Genomic DNA, 19,210 nt, shown 5'->3' with positions numbered 1-19,210 from the left:
CAGATATGTAAGATTATTATATTCCTTATGAAAACCTTATCATCATATTCCTAGTGTTATAATTGAAAAAAAGAACAAAAAAAATATTACTTTTGGAGATGCACTAATCCGAAATATACAAAAATTAAATAACAATGAAAGTGATATATGTAATTGTGAAAGTATGTGATTAATAAAGCATATATTGAAAAATAGTACAGAACCATAAAGAATTATATATATATATATATAGTAAGATAATATATATGATTAAATAGGAGAAAATGATAATAAAACGAAACATTTTTTTGCAAAACTGATATTTATAATAGTGTAAATTTTTATTTTTAATAATTGCAGTTTCAAAAATTGGATAAAATTAATCACTCAAATAATTAAAATTTTAATTTAAATCATTGCATAGAATAATTCAATTAAAATTATTTATATGCCTATCTATACATATATATGCATAATTCTAGATAATGACACATTTAAAATGTTAAACAAAAATATAAATCAAAGCCAAAAAATTACAGAATTAATAAAACAAATAGTCTAAAAGTATTTGCATACAATAATAAACTTTAAATAATATTGTATCTGATCCAGAGTGCGTAATGTGAAATGGATGCAAAAATTAAGCACCTTAGCGAAATATTATCGATTAGAGCTGCCTGGTGGATATTTCTTCCAAAAAAATTTTCTAAGTCCGTTAACATTACATGATCGCTGTCTCTCTATCCGCTTCTTCCGACTGCTGGCTATCACCAGAAGAACACAGAGCGCCCTCTCGTGGAGTTAATTTACCACATAAATTAAAAGTTAGAAGCTAAAAGAAAATTTTTGACTCCCAACAAGTTTTTTTTTTTTTTTTTTTTAACTTGCACTAGTAACACCATGGTGATCTGTCTTCATCAATTGCATTCTCTATCCTCAAAAAGACACTAAGACAGACATGTGAAATTTTGAATACTATCTTCCTTTACTCAAAAATTATAGATTTTTATCACATTTGGACAAAATACATGCTTGGTGTTTGTTTGTTTGCACATCCAACTACGCATGAAGTAATTACTCAAAGACAATTCAAACTAAATGGTGTAAATGTCGCATATGGTTTTATTCTAAAATTGCAGTTCTATATCAGATTTTAAAACAATTCTGTCAAAGAATTGATCAACTGCCGATCTGTCTATTCATGTGTCTGAAAACGCGGTAACTCAATAATGCAATATGCTGGATATGGATTTTAGCTTATGATTTTTTTAAACCAAAATTGTATATTAATATCTAATGTCGAAATTTTCTAAGTATACCAGTTATTGCCTCATCAAAAGGTACAAATTTTATAATTTTTGAAAGCTTTTCGATTGTTGCAATTATTTCAGATTTAAAAGCTGAAAAATGATCACCAACCCCTTGATTTTACTCTTGACTAGTTGACCTTTTGATCTTGACAGCTCCTTGATTTGTTGAAGAGTTCTTATAGTACGCTTCTGTATCATCCACAATAAGAAATATAATTCATATTGGAGGAGGGGGGGGGGGAGTTTTCATTTCCTTTTAACTACGAACTGGAAAGAAAAATGGAAATGGTCTCGCTGGAACTTTCTCGCATGCCTTCTAATAAAAATAATACCCCCCCCCCCCTCACACACACACATTAAATTGCAGACCTTAGGCAAAGTCTTAAATGTCACAAGTGCTCAAATTTTTATTTTCACACTTGACGCTGATATGCTTCGTAACAAATAAAACCGCTATTTGTGTATTCACTGCATGTCATTGAGGAGCAATGATTATGAAAGATCGATCTTTGACGTGAATGTAGTATTTTTACTGAATCGAGCGCGCGATTTTGCGATTAATATACAAGTATCATAAAATCGATGTTTATTTTGGGAGCCCTTGTTTCGATAAATTAAAACATAAATTTGATACAAGATTGCATTGTCATCATAAGATCACATATGAAATTTTACTTATTTTAGTAGCTAAGTTTTTGAGTTGCTGCGTTTTTACATACACGAGAAAGTACAGACGGACAAATAATCAGAGTCATGTAGGATTTGGCTCAAAATTTGACAAAATTTAGTTCTACATTTTATATGGTGAAACTCTGTACCAAATTTTATTTATGCAACTATTTACTTTTTGTAATAATCAGTTGATGTAGAACATCCAAACAGAGAAAACGATAAAATATCATAAAAATTTCCCTAAAAGATAATGAAACAGAGAAAAAGGAAATTGAAATTTAAAATTAAAATATACTGAGACCTTTGAATTAGAGTGGATATTTCTTACATTCTCAAAAACGTTCACATTTTTTTTTATCAGTTCAGCCTTTTTTTTTTTTTTTCTTTAATTTCAATTTTATATCTTAGTATTTCGAAACATATATAAAGTCATGAATATCGTAATCAAAAATAAACCTTTTTTGAATTAACATTTTTAAAAAGTTCATAAAAAAGTCTGGATAATCACGAGATGCTAACTCTAATGTATTGAATTAAAGAATAAATTCTGAATCTATAATCTGTTCTAATTTTAACTCGTTTTAGCTAGATTTTGAATAATTTCGATTTTCTTCTTCGAAGCTATTTTTATAAGGATTTAAAATTTCATAAATATTCATGTTTTACATTTTAAATATTACCATATTTTCAAAAGAAATGTTATTTCATGTCATTAAATTTTCTATTATATTCATTAAATGCAATAAAATGTTAATAATATTGAGTTTACAAATCATTTCTATAAATTGCGAATATTTATAATTACAAAATCGAGAATCAGCTCAACTTTAATCTTTTTTTTTCATTAATTTCGAAGCTTTTAGCAATCTTGTTTTATTCATTTCAAGTAAGAAGAATACGTGACGTTTGCTGTTTCCACAGATTCCGATGCCAATATAAATAATTTAGAGCAATATAAATGCTTTTATTTAATTTAATTCCTATGAAATTAATTTATTTTCCTATTAATGAAATAAACAAAACCAAAGTGATTTAATTCTTTTAAAAAATTAATCTCAAGTGTCTGACGAATTTCCACGATTTAGTCCTCTGTGTGCCAGAAAAAAAATTATTTTGGAAGATAAACGAATTAATAAAGAACAGATTTTCAGAAATTGTAGACCTGCATTCAATTTTGGACAAATTCCATCGACAATAAGTCTGTCTATCGGTCCTTGCGCGTGTGAATATCGTAAATAAAAAACACAAAGAGTTAAATAAGTAACATTTATAATATGTCATTATTACTAGAATTGTACATTCGAATCAAATTTCGTGAAAAAGTCCATTCGTCTTTTAAATTTCTGTCGATTCATCTATTTGTGCGTGTGCGTGCATGATAATTGAAAATGCAACAAAACAAAACAATGAAGGCAATGTTGTGATTAAATATTCAATCTGATCAGCTGTAGATTTTAAAATAACCGATAAAAATTTTCAGCAATTCGGCAGCTTATATCTATAATGAAATATAGCTTTTAAAAATGTCCAACTGCATTCGTTGTATTCGTTGTCGTAAGTAATATTTTTAATTTAAGGAAAAAAACATTCTTTTTAAAAAGGGCTTTATTTTACATTAGAGGAATAAATGTTAATTTTTGTAGTAAGTATAAATTAATGAAAAGGTATTTAGCACTCAATTTAATTAATTTTTAAAACACTTTTTAAGTGTTATTTCTTTTTAATTTGAAAAGCGAAATTGATTTAGAATCCTATTAACATGTTCTTGCTTCGAAAAAAGAAAAAATATTGCACTCTCATTAAGTTTTAATTTCTTTTTGACTTTTTCTTTCAAATTCGCTTTAATAATTCATCCTAAGCAATATACTTTTTGAAAAGAATATTCTTTTTCTTTTCTGTTTGACACAATTTCACAATACATTTCTTCAGCTGCTTCAGATTATTTATTTATTAATACACACATCTGTGCCGAATAAATTGTAAACATCCGAATTGGCATATTTTATTTTAAAAAAATATATTACGCAAAGCAATATTAAAAGCAGTAGTTGTTTTCTTTAAAAGATTTCGAATAATGTTAAAAGAAAAAAATTCCAACAACAATATAAAATTAATAAACAATTCTAATTCCGAACGATAATTTTTTTTATCTCCAACATCTGAAAATAAGAAAAGACTATTTAGTATTTTTTGTTTAACAAATAAACAGATTCCTCTTTCTATTTTTTGTTAGCATAAAGGTTATTACATTTTTTTCTCAAATTATTTTTTATCGATTATTAATCAAAAAGAAATTTTAAATATTTTCATTTTGAAATATGAAATGATTAATAATTTTTAGCAGCTTTTTTTATATATTTTTAAAGCATAATACCGTCATAGAACACATATTTATCATGTGAGAACATGATGTTGTTTTTGTTAGGGGGTTTTGAAGCTCGAAATCGCGTAGGTAATGATTAAAGTATAAATGGCAATTTTCATCGTCATCTTTTAATCGTGCATATTTTTTTACCTGCTTTTACCAGTACTGCCTTATTATTATATATGTTTCTTTGTAAGCAGATATGTTTTTAAAAGGTGGACCTGCTTTTACCAGTATTTCTTTATTATTACGTACGGTTCTAGTGATGTTAGATAAAATAATTAAGGAAAAGGGAAAATTGTATAGAAATTATTTTAATGGAAAATCATTCTCATTTTTAACAAAAAAAAATTGCTAAAGTTTCATTGAAAGATGATAGTAAACCTTTAAGTTATCCCGGATTATTTAATTAAAACTTCTGATTATCTAATTCTGTCCGGCGGTATTTAATTATCTAATTATCGTTTAGTATTGCTCATATAAAACTCTTTGAATGGTAAAAATTGCAATGATAATAATGCAGTGAGACTTCACTTCGTTCATTTTGATAAGGACAAGAATTTCTATGAATCTGGATTAAGAAAGTTAAAAAATTATGTTTGTAAAATATCAATGAAAAAAGTAGAAATTAAATCTTTAAAAAATTATTTATTGCAAAAAGAATAGTGTTTTAATTATAAGGGAAAAAATGATTTATTTTTGTTGAAACCTAATAATATGTTTAATATGTTAAGCTTAAACAAAATTCGAAAATACAACATTCCTTCTGAAATGATTATAAAATTAATAAGAATGTATTAGGAAAATCAATTTCGAAATTGTAACTTAAGATTTCAATACATAAACATACAAAGTAACTGTATGAAATAGATATTTTCTAAAGAAGCATTACCTGTAAATTTTTACCAGTTTGACTTATGAAATAAATAAAAAGAGTGCATTTCAATCGTCAAAAAAAAATCCACCATTCTTAAGAAGAATTTATCTCTGAGTCCAAAACAAATATTTTAGGATGGACATATCTCTATCAACACACCCATAGACTTAAAAACGGGTCAGACTGGGCAAATGAAATTTTTGACAATTAAAGTCTTCGCACAATAATTGCCGATTTTTATTTTATTTTGAGAGGTATTTATCATAGAGGAAACTGTTTGCTTTATCGGTGTATGTTAACCCAATAATTCTAAAAAAAATTTAATGCTAGCTAAATGAACTTTGAGGGAAAGGGTACAGCTAAGAGGGAAACTTCATTTTCGGCACCATGTTTATGTTCTTTTTGATGGAGGAGGCCGCTCAATAATGACTCCATAGAGTTGGGAGGAAACGAAGGAGAAAACTCTAAAAAAATTTATAAATTATCAGAACTATTTATTTACATACCATACTGAATAAAGCAACTTCTTACGTATGCTTAGTATAGAGTTAATATAATTCGTCAAAAAATTCGAACTCGAGATTTTGACGAATCTCCACTCTTTTATTTTGAAAAACACGTTTTTGGACATTTCGTCTGTCTGTGACAAACATAACCAAAAGCGATTTGAGCTAGACGGTTGAAATTTGGAATTTGCTCTTTACACTAAATTTGCAGATTTCTATTAAATTTTGAGTAAAATCTGTTCTGAGGAAGTCTGTCTGTCCGACTATTCAAAAATAATTTAGCACGATAATTCCAAAACGAAGAGAGCTAGATAGATAAAATTCGGTTCACAAATTTAACATTCATAGCGTATTTGAGCCAAATCCAAATACGAGTTAACTGTCTGTCGGTCTGTTCTTTTGAAAATAAATAAATGAGATAATTCAAAAATGACATAAATATATCAAATTTGGTAATAATCACAATGATATAAATATAACAAATTTTGTATGGTAATTTGTGGCTACAAGTGCAGTTTTGTGTCAAATCGGTTGAGGTTAATGTGTCCAAAAGACAATTTTGATACGATTTCTATTAACACATACCAGGGATTAATCGCCAAATAATTTGCCAAGGATGACACGAAAGACTCAGAAAAAATGCTACATTCATGCCAAAAGTTAATAATTTGCCTTGGCTCGTCAGCCTTGCTATGTAAGGCGTTCTCTGGCGAGATAAGTTTATTAAAGAGAATGTGAGCAAAATTTTGGAGAGACCACTCCAGCTGGTTTTATATGGCAAGCATTTCAGTGATTGCCTTAAAGACTGAAACAAAGAGGAGCAGACAATGAAAACCTTATTCGTTCATGAGTTATGTTTCTTTTGAATAACATATCTTTGTTTTGATGTCTAAAAATGAAATTAAAGCTCTAAGCACAAATTTGTTGAATTAAGAAAAAATGTCACTTAACTTCCAATTTCAATAATTCTATTAGCATATAAACCCTTTGAATGTATATAACAACTGGCTCTCTCTTCGCATTTGCTTAAAGTAAAATTATAATCCATTAACTCTAAATTGACATTTGTCCTTTTTCTTCATTTAATTCACTGACAAAAAGGTTTATAGTACCCCTTCCCTTTGTATTACAAATCACATATTCATTTTCAAAAACGGATTGCCCTTGTTCTACTCTTAAAATGTGTATTAACCTCTCAAAAAATTTCAAATCTTCTTTTATTTAAAGATCTGTAAAGTATTTTGATTTCTTTCTCAAACACGCCAGAGTCAATTTAAAGAGAATCCGATCAATAACGTAAACATCAGAGAAGAGTAATGGCGACTCTTCCTTAGAACAGATCTGCAATTGCCTGAGATAATTTCAAAAACTTCTTTTCTGCCTGTCGGCTTTCATTTTGACTATTTACACGAGCAGCTATCGATTTGATCTCTATATTGTATCGTGCTGCCATCTAGTGTGATGTATTAAAATAAATAATCTAATTCAATATTATTCGAAATTAAAATTTTCGTCTAGGATTTATTTTCTCTAGAGGGTGAATCTTAAGTTATTAACAGGAACTTAACAATTGTACAGTACTCTAATAAAAATCAGACTTACTATTGGCAGATAAAATGCAATCCATAGTATCAGATAATGTCTGAATATTTTTATTAAATAGCAAGATTAATCTTTGTAGATATACATCATTTTTTTTTTCATTTTAAATATTTCAGGTAGATTTATTTAAGTGCTGCTCGTCCTCCGTTTCTAAAACCCTCTGCGCTTTTCTACATGCTTCAGGATGCGTTTATTTAATCAAAATAAGGGTAGGAGAAAGATGAATGGAGGAAATGTTTTCATTTAACAATAAGATGAACTTCGGTTATACTCGGATTTAGCAGGAGTAAAAACTGCTGGTAACACGTAATATTATCGGAAAAAGATACTAAATCACTCTAAAATACTTTACATCAATATTTATTTACTGTTAATGGTCTAAACATTAAACTATGATGAATAAATAGAAGATTTCTAAACTATTCTTAAAATTTGGTAATTTACTTTTTTACAAAATAAAAACAATTTTTGTGGTTAAGAAAATTTTTTTAAATTTCTTATTAAATTTTTTATAACATTTGAGGTTAATAATAACAGATAATCTCTCACATTTCAAGATATATAAAATATGTTTCATGCCAGCTAGGAAATTTTTTACCATTTGAACTGCCCATAAAAACAATCAATGAACAATTTTGACTTGAAATAGTAAGACCAGACACGACACGGCACTCACATAAACGTAGAAAAAAGTAGAACAAAAAACTATCTAATGAAATCAGGGTCAAAGAATGAAGAATTCCGGAAATGCGCTCATCCTTCCGTGTCTCATTCCCCGCCGGGGGGAGAGGGGGTTAGAATCCTCGGAAAGTGGTAGTCTCGCGATACTGAAACGGACAGTAAATCCTTATACCAAACTATGCATTCAAATTTTTTAATGGCTGTAGAATATAAATAGTTTTTAATAAATTTTCAATTATTATAGCGATGTTGCTCATCATTTTAAAGGAGCTGAAAAATATCTGTATGTATTATGTGACAGATGTATCTGTATGTATGTATGTATGCATTATATGACACTGCATGATTGTATGATCTGTATGTATGTATTATATGACACTGCATGATTGTATGATCTGTGTGTATGTATTATTTGACACTGTATAATTGTATGATCTGTATGTACGTATATATCTGTATGTATTATATGACACTGTATGATTGTATGATCTGTATGTATGTATGTATGTATGTATTATATGACACTGTATGATTGTATGATCTGTATGTATGTAAGTATCTGTATGTATTATATGACACTGTATGATCTGTATGTATGTATGTATGTATATATCTGTATGTATTATATGACACTGTACAATATTGTGAAAAACTTCACTTTATGCTTCATGAATGCGTAAAGAATAATAACAGATTTATAAGAATTTGCCGAAATATGTATTAATAAGTTTTCCAATAAGTACAACAAATCCATTAGATATCTTGAAAACTAATCAAAAATATTTCGCAGTCCATCATCGCACTGTTCAATTCACACAATGTTCAATACAGCGAATATCTTCTACACCTCTTGTATCACATGATTTCCTGCACATAGCACAGAACTACCGATTAGTTGCTTTGATATGCCGGCAAACGCATGACTTGCACAGCCCTGCTAATCATAAAATGATAACAAAAAGAAGCAGATATTCGACATTCAAACCAGGTGGCATTCTTTATGCTGTCCCCGCGAATAATTCACCTAACGGTAAGATTACTGACTTACATAAGATTTCTTGTGAGAAAGAAGGAATAATTGTTTTAGTTTTTTTGAAACTCAATAAATTATATCAATTTAAATAATAAGAAATGGTCAATGCAAGAAAAATATTCATTTTCTTTTCAATTTATATTATTAAATTCTCCTTAGATAAAATCTGCAGAGCTTTTTAAACTCACAAATCAACGATATCATCAAATCAGCATCTCAATTTTCAAATATAATATTCTTAAAATACCTCTTTTTTTTTTTTTTACTCTTTTCTGTTTAGGAAAAAGTTATCTACAATCTATTCGAAGGAAAATGCTTTTAAAAAATTAAAAGGAGATTCTAATAATTTGCCTTAAATATTAATGTATGATGATACTTTATGTTTGTTTCGCTTAGAGTATAGCAGCGTGGTCATACACACACAGAAACAAAAAAATTATACTGTCACAATGTATGATCACACTGAGTATAGGTGTAGAAACTAAAATAATGATTTTTGTCTCAAAATACCCTAAAATACGATTAATTTGTTAAAATTAGAGGAGAAAAGTTGTAAGTAAATTGGTATAACTCATAAACTTTTTTTTTTAATTTTAAAGGAATGTGGATAGGATTTTTAAGCAGTAATTTGATTCCAAAATATTAATGGGAAACTTTAGAAATCCTGATTAATTTCCTGTCAAAATTAAATGAAAGTAAAAATTTCAGCAAATTTTTATTAATTAACAGTATAAACAAAATATGCTAAATATTTTTTTAATGTATTCAAATTGGGGTGGGGGGGTCGGTTGTAAGTAAATTAGTATAACATATAAACTTTTTTCACAAATTTTTAAGGGATGTAAAAATTATTTTGAAGCAATAATTTACTTCCAAAAATATTAATGAGAAAATTTAAAAATCCTGATTAATATTTTTGTTCAAATTAATTTAAAGCGAAAATTCCAGAAATTTTTTTCTTAAATAATATTATTAACACGAAGGTTGAAATAACTATGAAGTAAAATTGAAAGCCGAAAAAAAAATCGCCATTTTGTTTTTTCTATATTTATTTCAAAAAAGTGTTCTAAAGATATTTTAAGGAAGTCTTTATAAATGTATATCAAAATAGTTTAGCAAATAGAAAAAAAATTACTGTCGAATTTCTTACTTTACTTCGAAAATAAATTAAAATAAAAAATTTCAAACTGAAGGAAAATTGCTTTCAAAATCTGGTTAATACGTAGAATAAGGCAGCTAAAAATTGCTGGCAGCTGTTAATTAACAGCTGCCTTAATTATACATTAAGGCAGCTGTTTTGACGTGTGGGAATGCATTTCCATATATTAGAGAAAATAAAAAAGAGAAACAATGTAATGAATTCGGTTTAACTATGGAAGTAAAATCATATTTCTCTGTAAGTATGACTCTGCTCGTTAATTAATAAAAAAAGTGTTGCAATAATTATAAAATCGGGAAAAGTGTTAATATTTTGCATTAATTTTGAAGCATGAAATTTCCAACAAAGACTCCACATAAATCTACGAAACATAGATGAATTTGGAAATTGTTCATATGCTAATTATCTATAATTTATACTTTTTTTAGTGCACTCTAAAATCAATTCCTTAAAAACAATAAAATAAATAAAGAAAATATGTAATCACATGTGATATGTCTCTTTTTTTTCGACGATTGATCTAATATTAAAGTAACTTTTATTCATTTTTATTAATTTTTATAATTTTTTTTATTAATTTTTATTATTATTTTCATTTTTTATTAATTAATTCCATTTTTAATAAATTGGTTTTAACATGTTTCTTCTTGTTCTTCTAAACAATTCTCACTAATTAGATTACTTTTTGTCTTTCTTAATTTATTTTAATAAATATTGTCTATATTTTCCCATTATTTTATATCCAAAACTTATTTTGAATTGAGAAATAAATTCATTTAATAATTCTCTAAAAACCGAATAACTTATATATATATATATATATATATGCACAGTAACCTTTTCCATTAATACAGCTGGTAACGAAAATATTTCAAAAAATTTTGCTATTTTATAAAGAAACAAAATCTCAATTTTTAAAAATATCCTAAAAAAAAAATATCGAATCAAAGATTTATTACTACTGTGGCTACTAGATAGCAGCAGGAGCTGTTGATTCGCTTAGATAATATTCGTTTTCTTTTATCTAGTTTCACCTTCAAATCATTGGCTCTGACCTACTTACACAGATTTTAAGCGGGTAACGGTAGCGATTACTTCCGTCAGCTACTCCTGCGACCACTACATGTGAAAACAGTCCCATTTTAATGAATTTTGTAGACTCAGAATCATGCAAGCATGCAAATACATGCGTAATCGGAAAAACAAAAATTTACAAATCGCGCAGATACACATATTACATAACAGCTCTTGATATCTATAAAATGAATTTTATCATGTTGTTTTCTTTTGTGATACTGTTTAGTCTTCCTTTTTTTTTTTACAAATGCTAACAAAAACTTAATAAAAGGATGCGGGTTTTTTTCTCAGCAGGAAATAGCATTAATACAGAAAAATAGGGTTCGTTCCTATCTTTTCATTTCGAATTCTTCGATGATTCGATTTTTTTTTCCTTTAGCCTCTTGAATTATCTATTTATATATATTAAAATATTAAGGATATCTCGAATTTAATAGGGTTAAATCCGAAGTTAAAATTTACATGTAATTTTTTTGCTTCTATGTTGTTTTTATCAATCAAGTGCTTCCAAAAGTTAAGCATACTTTCTGTCTTTCATTTAACATCATAATTTATTCAATGAAAAAAAGAGTCAAACAGAAACTTTCTCAGTGTTTTAAAAAGTTTTCAGTACGTCAGGTGTTAATTTTAATGATTATTTTGATTTTTTTTTTAAATTTACTATTATTGTTCTCAAACTATTGTATAAGGTTTATCTCAGTCACTTAATTATTTATTGACTATTTCTTTTTAATCTATTTAATTGACTATTTTATTTGACTATTTCTTTTCTTTTAATATCAGATTTGTTGAAATTATAATTACTTTTTATCTATTAAATTTCCTTTATGTTTATTTAAGCATCATACACCATTTATTAAAATTATTAATGATTAAATAATAAATATTGCTTGCAATTTTTAATTTAATTTTATATACATTTTTAGACCAGCGTTTCTTTAGCGAAATTTTTTTAATAAAATGATTCTTTGAATGAGGTCTCTTCAACAGTTAACGCCTATTTCGACTATATTTTAATTTTTTTTAATTTTTATTCTCTTAGGTTAATTTATTCTATTATTAATAGTAAGGTTAACGTAATTATTAATGTAGTAAATTTTTAATAGCACTATGATGTCATGGGACACGACACTATTAGGAAGGTTCATATACGGAATAAATATTGCAAGAATAAGATAATTAATATAACAAAGATTTAACGCAGCCCGCAATTTGATGTTTCCAAATAATTTGTTGCGGAATATATGAACATCAAGTTGTATATAAAATATATAAATACTTTCAATATTCCTGGTGAACCAGCTTGTTACCAAAGGCGACTAATCATTCATAAATTTAGAAAGGTACAGCATTAAATTGTTTTACAAAAATAGCTATTATTTCAAATTATGCATTTTGAAGGTGATTTCTGCATACACAATTGCACACATTTTCTATGCTGCATCTTTATTCATTTTATATCCTAACTGAGATTAAATATTAACCTTCGACAAAACATTCAATACATTTCTGAATGTTCTGAATTAATTGAATCAGCATACTGAGCGCAGTAAACAACTCCATTCAACTTTTTAATCCCTCAATTTACATTTCGCTTTAAACCTGTTTAAAGTCAAAAGGCACAATTTTTATTCTAAATCTGCCATGTTTATTATCCAATACTTTTGCATGCTTTCTAGAAAACTACCCGCTTTCTTAAGCTTCAAAATATAGCTTTCAGGGCATCTTAAATTCTTAAAATTAAAATAATACTCCAAGCAATTTAGAATTCCATCGGCTTGTTTATTCTTTCAACTTAACAGCGTATCTTACAAACATTGCCAGATTCCAGAAGGTTTACAATTGATCATCAGCTATTATACAAAAAATAAACGAAATAATATTAACAAAATATGTTTATCAAAGAAAAAATCGTTTGCTTTTACTTTTTAATAATATTTTTAAAAAAATAAAAATGGTAGCAGTAATAAAATGTCTGAAAAGGAATCGTCTGCTAAATGTCTATTAACAGATTTAGATTATGATATTTACCGAACACAGTACTGAGTATAATTTTTGCTGTACAAAGATTTGAAAGAGTTAAAAATTCAAAATTTTGCTGAATATTCACTTTTAATAGTTGTCTTATTCCGAAAAAAACCGCTTAGGAGTTTAAAAATGTCTATCAATGTTTCTAAAAATGATGATCGAAAAGAAATAAGAATTACTAGATTAATATAGCAAAAGACCAACATTTTAGTACAACAAACACAACATTAATAATATTAATACAACAAAAACACATGGTTTTTAAACTAATAATGAAAATTAGTAATAGTCGCAGGGCGTTGCCCATGACAAGTATAGTCAGTACAAAATTTTCTCGCCTGTCCCGTTAATAAAGGTATTATTTCCCACCTTATCCCCTCATAAAAATTGTAAACTTTTTTTTTTTTTTTTGCAAGGACGTAAAAGCCACAAATGCTCAGATTTTTGTTTTCAAATCAAGCCCAGCGCATAAATGTTTTATGCTTCACAGTACAGTAAAGAAAACAGAATATGCATTTTATACGCCTTTTACCCCAGCGTTTAAAAACGCACTTTGTATCAAACGGTGGGTAATTATATACATCGATAACAGAAACTTTTCTAATAAATATTTCAAAAAATAATTTTAAAGATATAAGATATTACAATCTCGGGTGAATAATATTTGATTATTAATTTTTTTAAAATAATTAAAGATTAAAGACAAAATTCAATAAATCATTTCAGCTGGGATTTGGCACTTTTACTGAATTCTATCGTATTATTCTTGGCGAGTTATTTGGCGATTAATTGCTGGCATGAAGTCAATAGTATCCAAACATTGAATTTGAGCTTTAGGTATGGTTTTCGCAATCAATTAAAACAAAGATTAGACACAAAACTGCACTTATAGTCCATCCCAAAATCTCATACCAAACTTTAAATATATAAGTCACTGCTTTTTTTAATTATCGCATTTAAATATTTCTGAAAGTACAGACTGACATAGAGGCAAACCTCAATTAGATTTGGCACAAAATTTAAAAAAATCTCTGCAGTATAGATGATGAATCTGTGTGCTGAATCTTATCTATCTAGCTCTCTTCTTTTTGTAATTATCGTGTTAAATTATATTCGAACATCTGGGCAAATGGATTTCCTCTGAACAGATTTTATTAAAAACTTGATAGAAATCAGCAAATTTGGTGTAAATCGTAGACCAAATTTCAAACATCTAGCTCACAGCCTTTTTGAGTGATCTTTTTCACAGACAGACAGAAGGGCATTTTCTAGAAACGTGTTTTTCGAACTCAGGGAACTTAAAAGATTCGTCAGAATTTCATGTTCCAATTTTTTGATGATTACTATACTTTCTTTATACTACGTATACAAAGTATTTAATTTTTAAAAAATTTACATTAAATTTTAAAAATAGAGCTTCAGAATAAATTGAGTGACTATTTGTGTGCCAAATTTCATATTGTGTTTACAATATTTGACTGTATATCCCAGATACGCACACACACATATATACTAACACTTCCTTTTATAAGTATGAATTTATGTCGCGTTTCACATCAAATATCCATCAAAGGATATGCTGTTTCCTTTAATAGGATATCCGCATGTCTCTGTACACGAAAATATGATTATTTATAAACAACACTCCATATGTTATATAAATAAAATTCAGTATGTTGTCTTGATACCTAAATCGTAAAGGTATGTGATTAGGGATTGCAATACCGGTATACCGGGATACCGAATACCGGTATACCGGGATACCGAATACCGGTATTTTGAGCCATTTGTATAATTTTGTAATACCGGTATTCTCAAGTTTAAATAGCGTTTTTTCGGTATTTACTAGAAATTTTTTAAATTGTCTCCACTATATGTTCAGGAATCGCCATAGCAAAGTAGTATATGTTTTTGTTTTTATGTCTCCCTAACGTGCGAAATTAATTAGACTGTGAATACAAAGTTGCATCGTACAATGTAAATAGTGTAAAATTTAGTCTTACATTTGATAAATGGACAAGTGTAAAAAATAGACGCTATTTAAATATAAATATTCATTCAGAAAAAAATTTTGGAATATAGGACTTACACATGTCTCGCGAAGTATGTCAGCCGAAAAATGTGTGGAAGTGCTTAAATCTATGCAACCGAAACATGGATTATCCCTCAAAGAAGATATTGTATCCATAACGATTGATGGAGCAACAGTTATGAAAAAAAGTTTGAAAGTTGATTGGTGCAAATCAGCAATTGTGCTATGCTCATGGAATTCAATTAGGAGTAATAGATGTATTATACCAAAAAAATAAAGAACAGAAGAATTCAAATACTGTGAATATAGAAACTTCGGATTCCAACTTTGAAAAGGGTAAGAGTGAGAGTGATATGACAATGAAGATAATGACAATGTAATTGTGGAAGAAAATATTGCTATTGAGAATGAAATATTAACCCATCAAGAATTGCTTCCTATAATTTATAAAGTTCGAAAAATTGTTAAGACATTTAAATGTTCCCCTACAAAAAATGCCATATTACAAAAATATATGCTTACTGAAAATAAAACAGACTATATGCTAATATTAGATTCTAAAACACGTTGGAACAGTTTACTCCTAATGACGGAACGAGTTTTGAAACTGAGAAATCCAATCCAAAAAGCAATAATCAACTTAAATTTGCAAATTAATTTTTCAGATAGTGAATTCCACTTAATATCCAGATCTGTATCAGCTCTACCTCCAGTAGAATTCGCTGTTGAGTCATTATGTCGGAGGGATTCTAATTTATTAATATCTAATGCAACAATACATTTCATGTTGCAGTTACTGAAAGAACAGCACACATCACTATCTGAAGAATTATATATTACATTGAAAAATCGCACAGAAGAAAGGCATACCGAAATGGAAAATGTCTTACGGTATTTACATAATTATAATGATTTTAAAAATGAAAATGAAAAAGAAGAAAAGAGATTAACCAATTCAAATCCGATCAAGTTTATAGTAAATTTTCTTAAAATTTTTTACCCACAAACCTATCCACATTCAGAAGAATTATGTACAGTTATCGAAGATTATGATGACACTAATGTCGATAGTGAAAAGGAATTGTCTCTTTAACAAAAATTAGAATTAGCGATAAATGAAAAAATTTCAACGAACCAAAATAGATTTAATGATTTCATTTTTTAAAATGGTTATGCCTTCCTCGGATGTCATCTTATCTGCTCACTAGTTAATATAGCCGACATCACTCAGGATTAAAATTCTTTCATGTATAATAAGCAAAACTAAACAACAAGCTAAAATTGATGAAACATTAAAAAATGCCAAATAATTTTATTGTCTGAAATCTTTATCATCTTTTATCGTCTGCTTTTAAATCAAATCATCATGTCAATCTAATCAGACGATTTATAAAAGCTCCCAACAGCTAATTTTCTCTTTGAATTATTAATATTCTCTATATTGGCATTGCGCATTTTGTTTACTATTGTTGAATTGTTAGAAAAGTGGTCTTCGTTTCACTTAAGCGTAGTTTTAAGCAGGGTTATATCATTATTAAAAGACGAATAAAATCATTGTCAAAACACATATTAAAATTAAAGAGGAATTTTTAAAAATAATGATAAAATAATTCAAAGTAAAAAAAAGACACAATTTTATGGTAATTTCGAATTAACTAACTATTTAATTACTTTTTAGATATTTAATATTATTATTAGTTCTTATAATTTTTGTAATTCTTACATTTGACAGTAGTCTTTCTTGTATCTTGTATAATAAATGAGCAAAATTTGGTTGAATTAGACCCTGCTGTTTATTAAGTGTGTGTGTGTGTGTGTGTGTGTGTGTGTGTGTGTGTGTGTGTGTGTGTGTGTGTGTGTGTGTGTGTGTGTGTGTGTGTGTGTGTGTGTGTGTGTGTGTGTGTGTGTGTGTGTGTGTGTGATAGAGAGATATAAATTATCTGAAAATAAATGAAACAGGTTAACTGGTTTTAATAAATAAAATAAATGAAAAAATGAAATAGAAGACAAACAACAATTTTAGATTTTTAAAAATTTATTATCATAAGAAAACAAATAAGTACAACTTGAAGAAAATAAAATACACAAAAAAATTTCAGTGGATATTTAAAATGTTGTAAAGCAAAAAAAATTTCAAAAAAAATTCCTTTCTAATCATTTTCACTGGCAGTAAAATTTACATGCTTAATTCTTTCAAGTCTGTCTTCAACCATAATAAAATATCTATCAACTTTCATTAGAGATGTATTTAAAAATTAATTACTTTATTATCTTTTTTATTAAATCAAACAAACATAACGTCGTTCTAACTGCATATGCCGCGTATGAAAGATTAAATACGATTGGTATCGCTTCAATGGATGCCAAATCGCTAATGCAATTTTGCGTTATGACATTGGCAACTAAGCATCCTTTGGCGATATGACGGGATATTGACTAATAGATTACAACTCATTTTAACTTAAATGTATGAATTATTTGCTCTATAAAGGAAAGTAAGTTATTCTTTGTCTGCTTTGGGAATAATTTCTAGCGCCAAATGACTAAAAATTATTCCTTTGAATTCTCATTATGTGGATGCATCTCTTGGACTTCGAACGTAGGCTTGGCTACTTCCCTAAATTTCGGTCTGATCATCATCTTGGTAGACATCAAGGAATAGCTTGGGCCATGCCATTCATGCCAGTAGACCCCCTGATATTCATGGGGATTGAGACCGTTCAGGTATTTACCATTCAAGTTGCTAGCTTCGCACTGATTGTACCACCAACCACCTGTGTGATCTTTGGCACAGTGGCCTCCTTCCCAAAAGTCATGATCTATATCGATAGTTGAAAAAGGAATCGATGCGTGGTACGTCATGCCGTCACCTTTAAATAAAAAAAAGAGAAGTATTATTAGTAAAACAGACATTTTTCTTTACAAGTCAATTTTTTCTGATATGAAGTACTTAGAAAGCCGCCAGCCAATTCGTATTTTTAAAATAACGATGACTATCAATTAACTAGTTCTCCAGCCTGAACCATCGGTCCAATTTCGCTAATTTTAGCTTCATATGAAAACTTATAACCTCTACGCATGTCATCGATGATCGACTGTTTTCGCTATATTCCATTTTTTAGAGAAATCAGAATCAATCACAACCACAGCACCAATTTCACCACTTTTTTATTTCATTTGAAAACTCTTGATACTTTGGTAAGTTATCAATGATCTCCTTCTCTTTCCCAACGGTCTCATTTTACATTTAAATCACAAAAGCACTACTTGACTGTATATCCTCTGTAGGAATTTTTAAAAAATCACGATAGAATTCCGCAGCCCCGACCACTGGTTCAAGTCTGACAATTCTTATTTCATTTGAAAGCTGATTTCCTCATGAATACATCATCAAAGGTCGTTTACCACCATGTTCAATCTTCGGGGTATGAAATTCTAAATGAAATTCTAGCATAGCCCCTGGCAAAGTAACGGGAGGGTTTCGCAAATTTCATTCATCAGTTAATTGCATTATTTTGCGCATATATTTAACAAATCAGAATGTTTTATGTCTATTTTGAAAGTAAATTTATATGATAGTTCCTCACAGTTGGCTGACATTATCAAAGCTGTTAATATCGCAGTAAAACAGTTGGTCACCAAAGGTGGCTAGTGGCTCATAAATGTTTTAACTAAGACCTAACATTTTCTTACTTAAATAACCACTGTAACCTTCAAAAATTACTAAAAGAATTTAAAGATTATTATTATCAAAAATATGCTAATCCAAAGCTAAGAAATTTATCAAAGGAAAGCCAATATTTTAAAATAATCCTATTTTAAAACTTGATAGCTCTCAAAGCTTGTGTCCCTCGCAGTTAAATATCTTATTATTTAAGTTTTCATTACT

The 19,210-nt window shown here is 28.2% G+C and overlaps 1 protein-coding gene across 1 annotated transcript in view; it reads right to left on the bottom strand.

The window, feature by feature from the left end:
* Window positions 1-17,426: 17,426 nt before the first annotated feature.
* LOC129974938 (techylectin-5B-like) overlaps window positions 17,427-19,210 on the bottom strand; it is a 79,779-nt gene continuing 77,995 nt past the window's right edge. The window contains exon 8 of the mRNA XM_056087742.1: window positions 17,427-18,191. Coding sequence (XP_055943717.1) covers window positions 17,872-18,191 — 320 coding nt within the window. The 3' untranslated portion in view covers window positions 17,427-17,871. The remainder of the gene's footprint in view (window positions 18,192-19,210) is intronic.

The sequence above is a fragment of the Argiope bruennichi genome, chromosome 7 (genome assembly GCF_947563725.1).
Source record: "Argiope bruennichi chromosome 7, qqArgBrue1.1, whole genome shotgun sequence".
In the NCBI taxonomy this organism is placed as follows: domain Eukaryota; kingdom Metazoa; phylum Arthropoda; class Arachnida; order Araneae; family Araneidae; genus Argiope; species Argiope bruennichi.
This window is presented reverse-complemented; position numbering and strand designations above follow the sequence as displayed.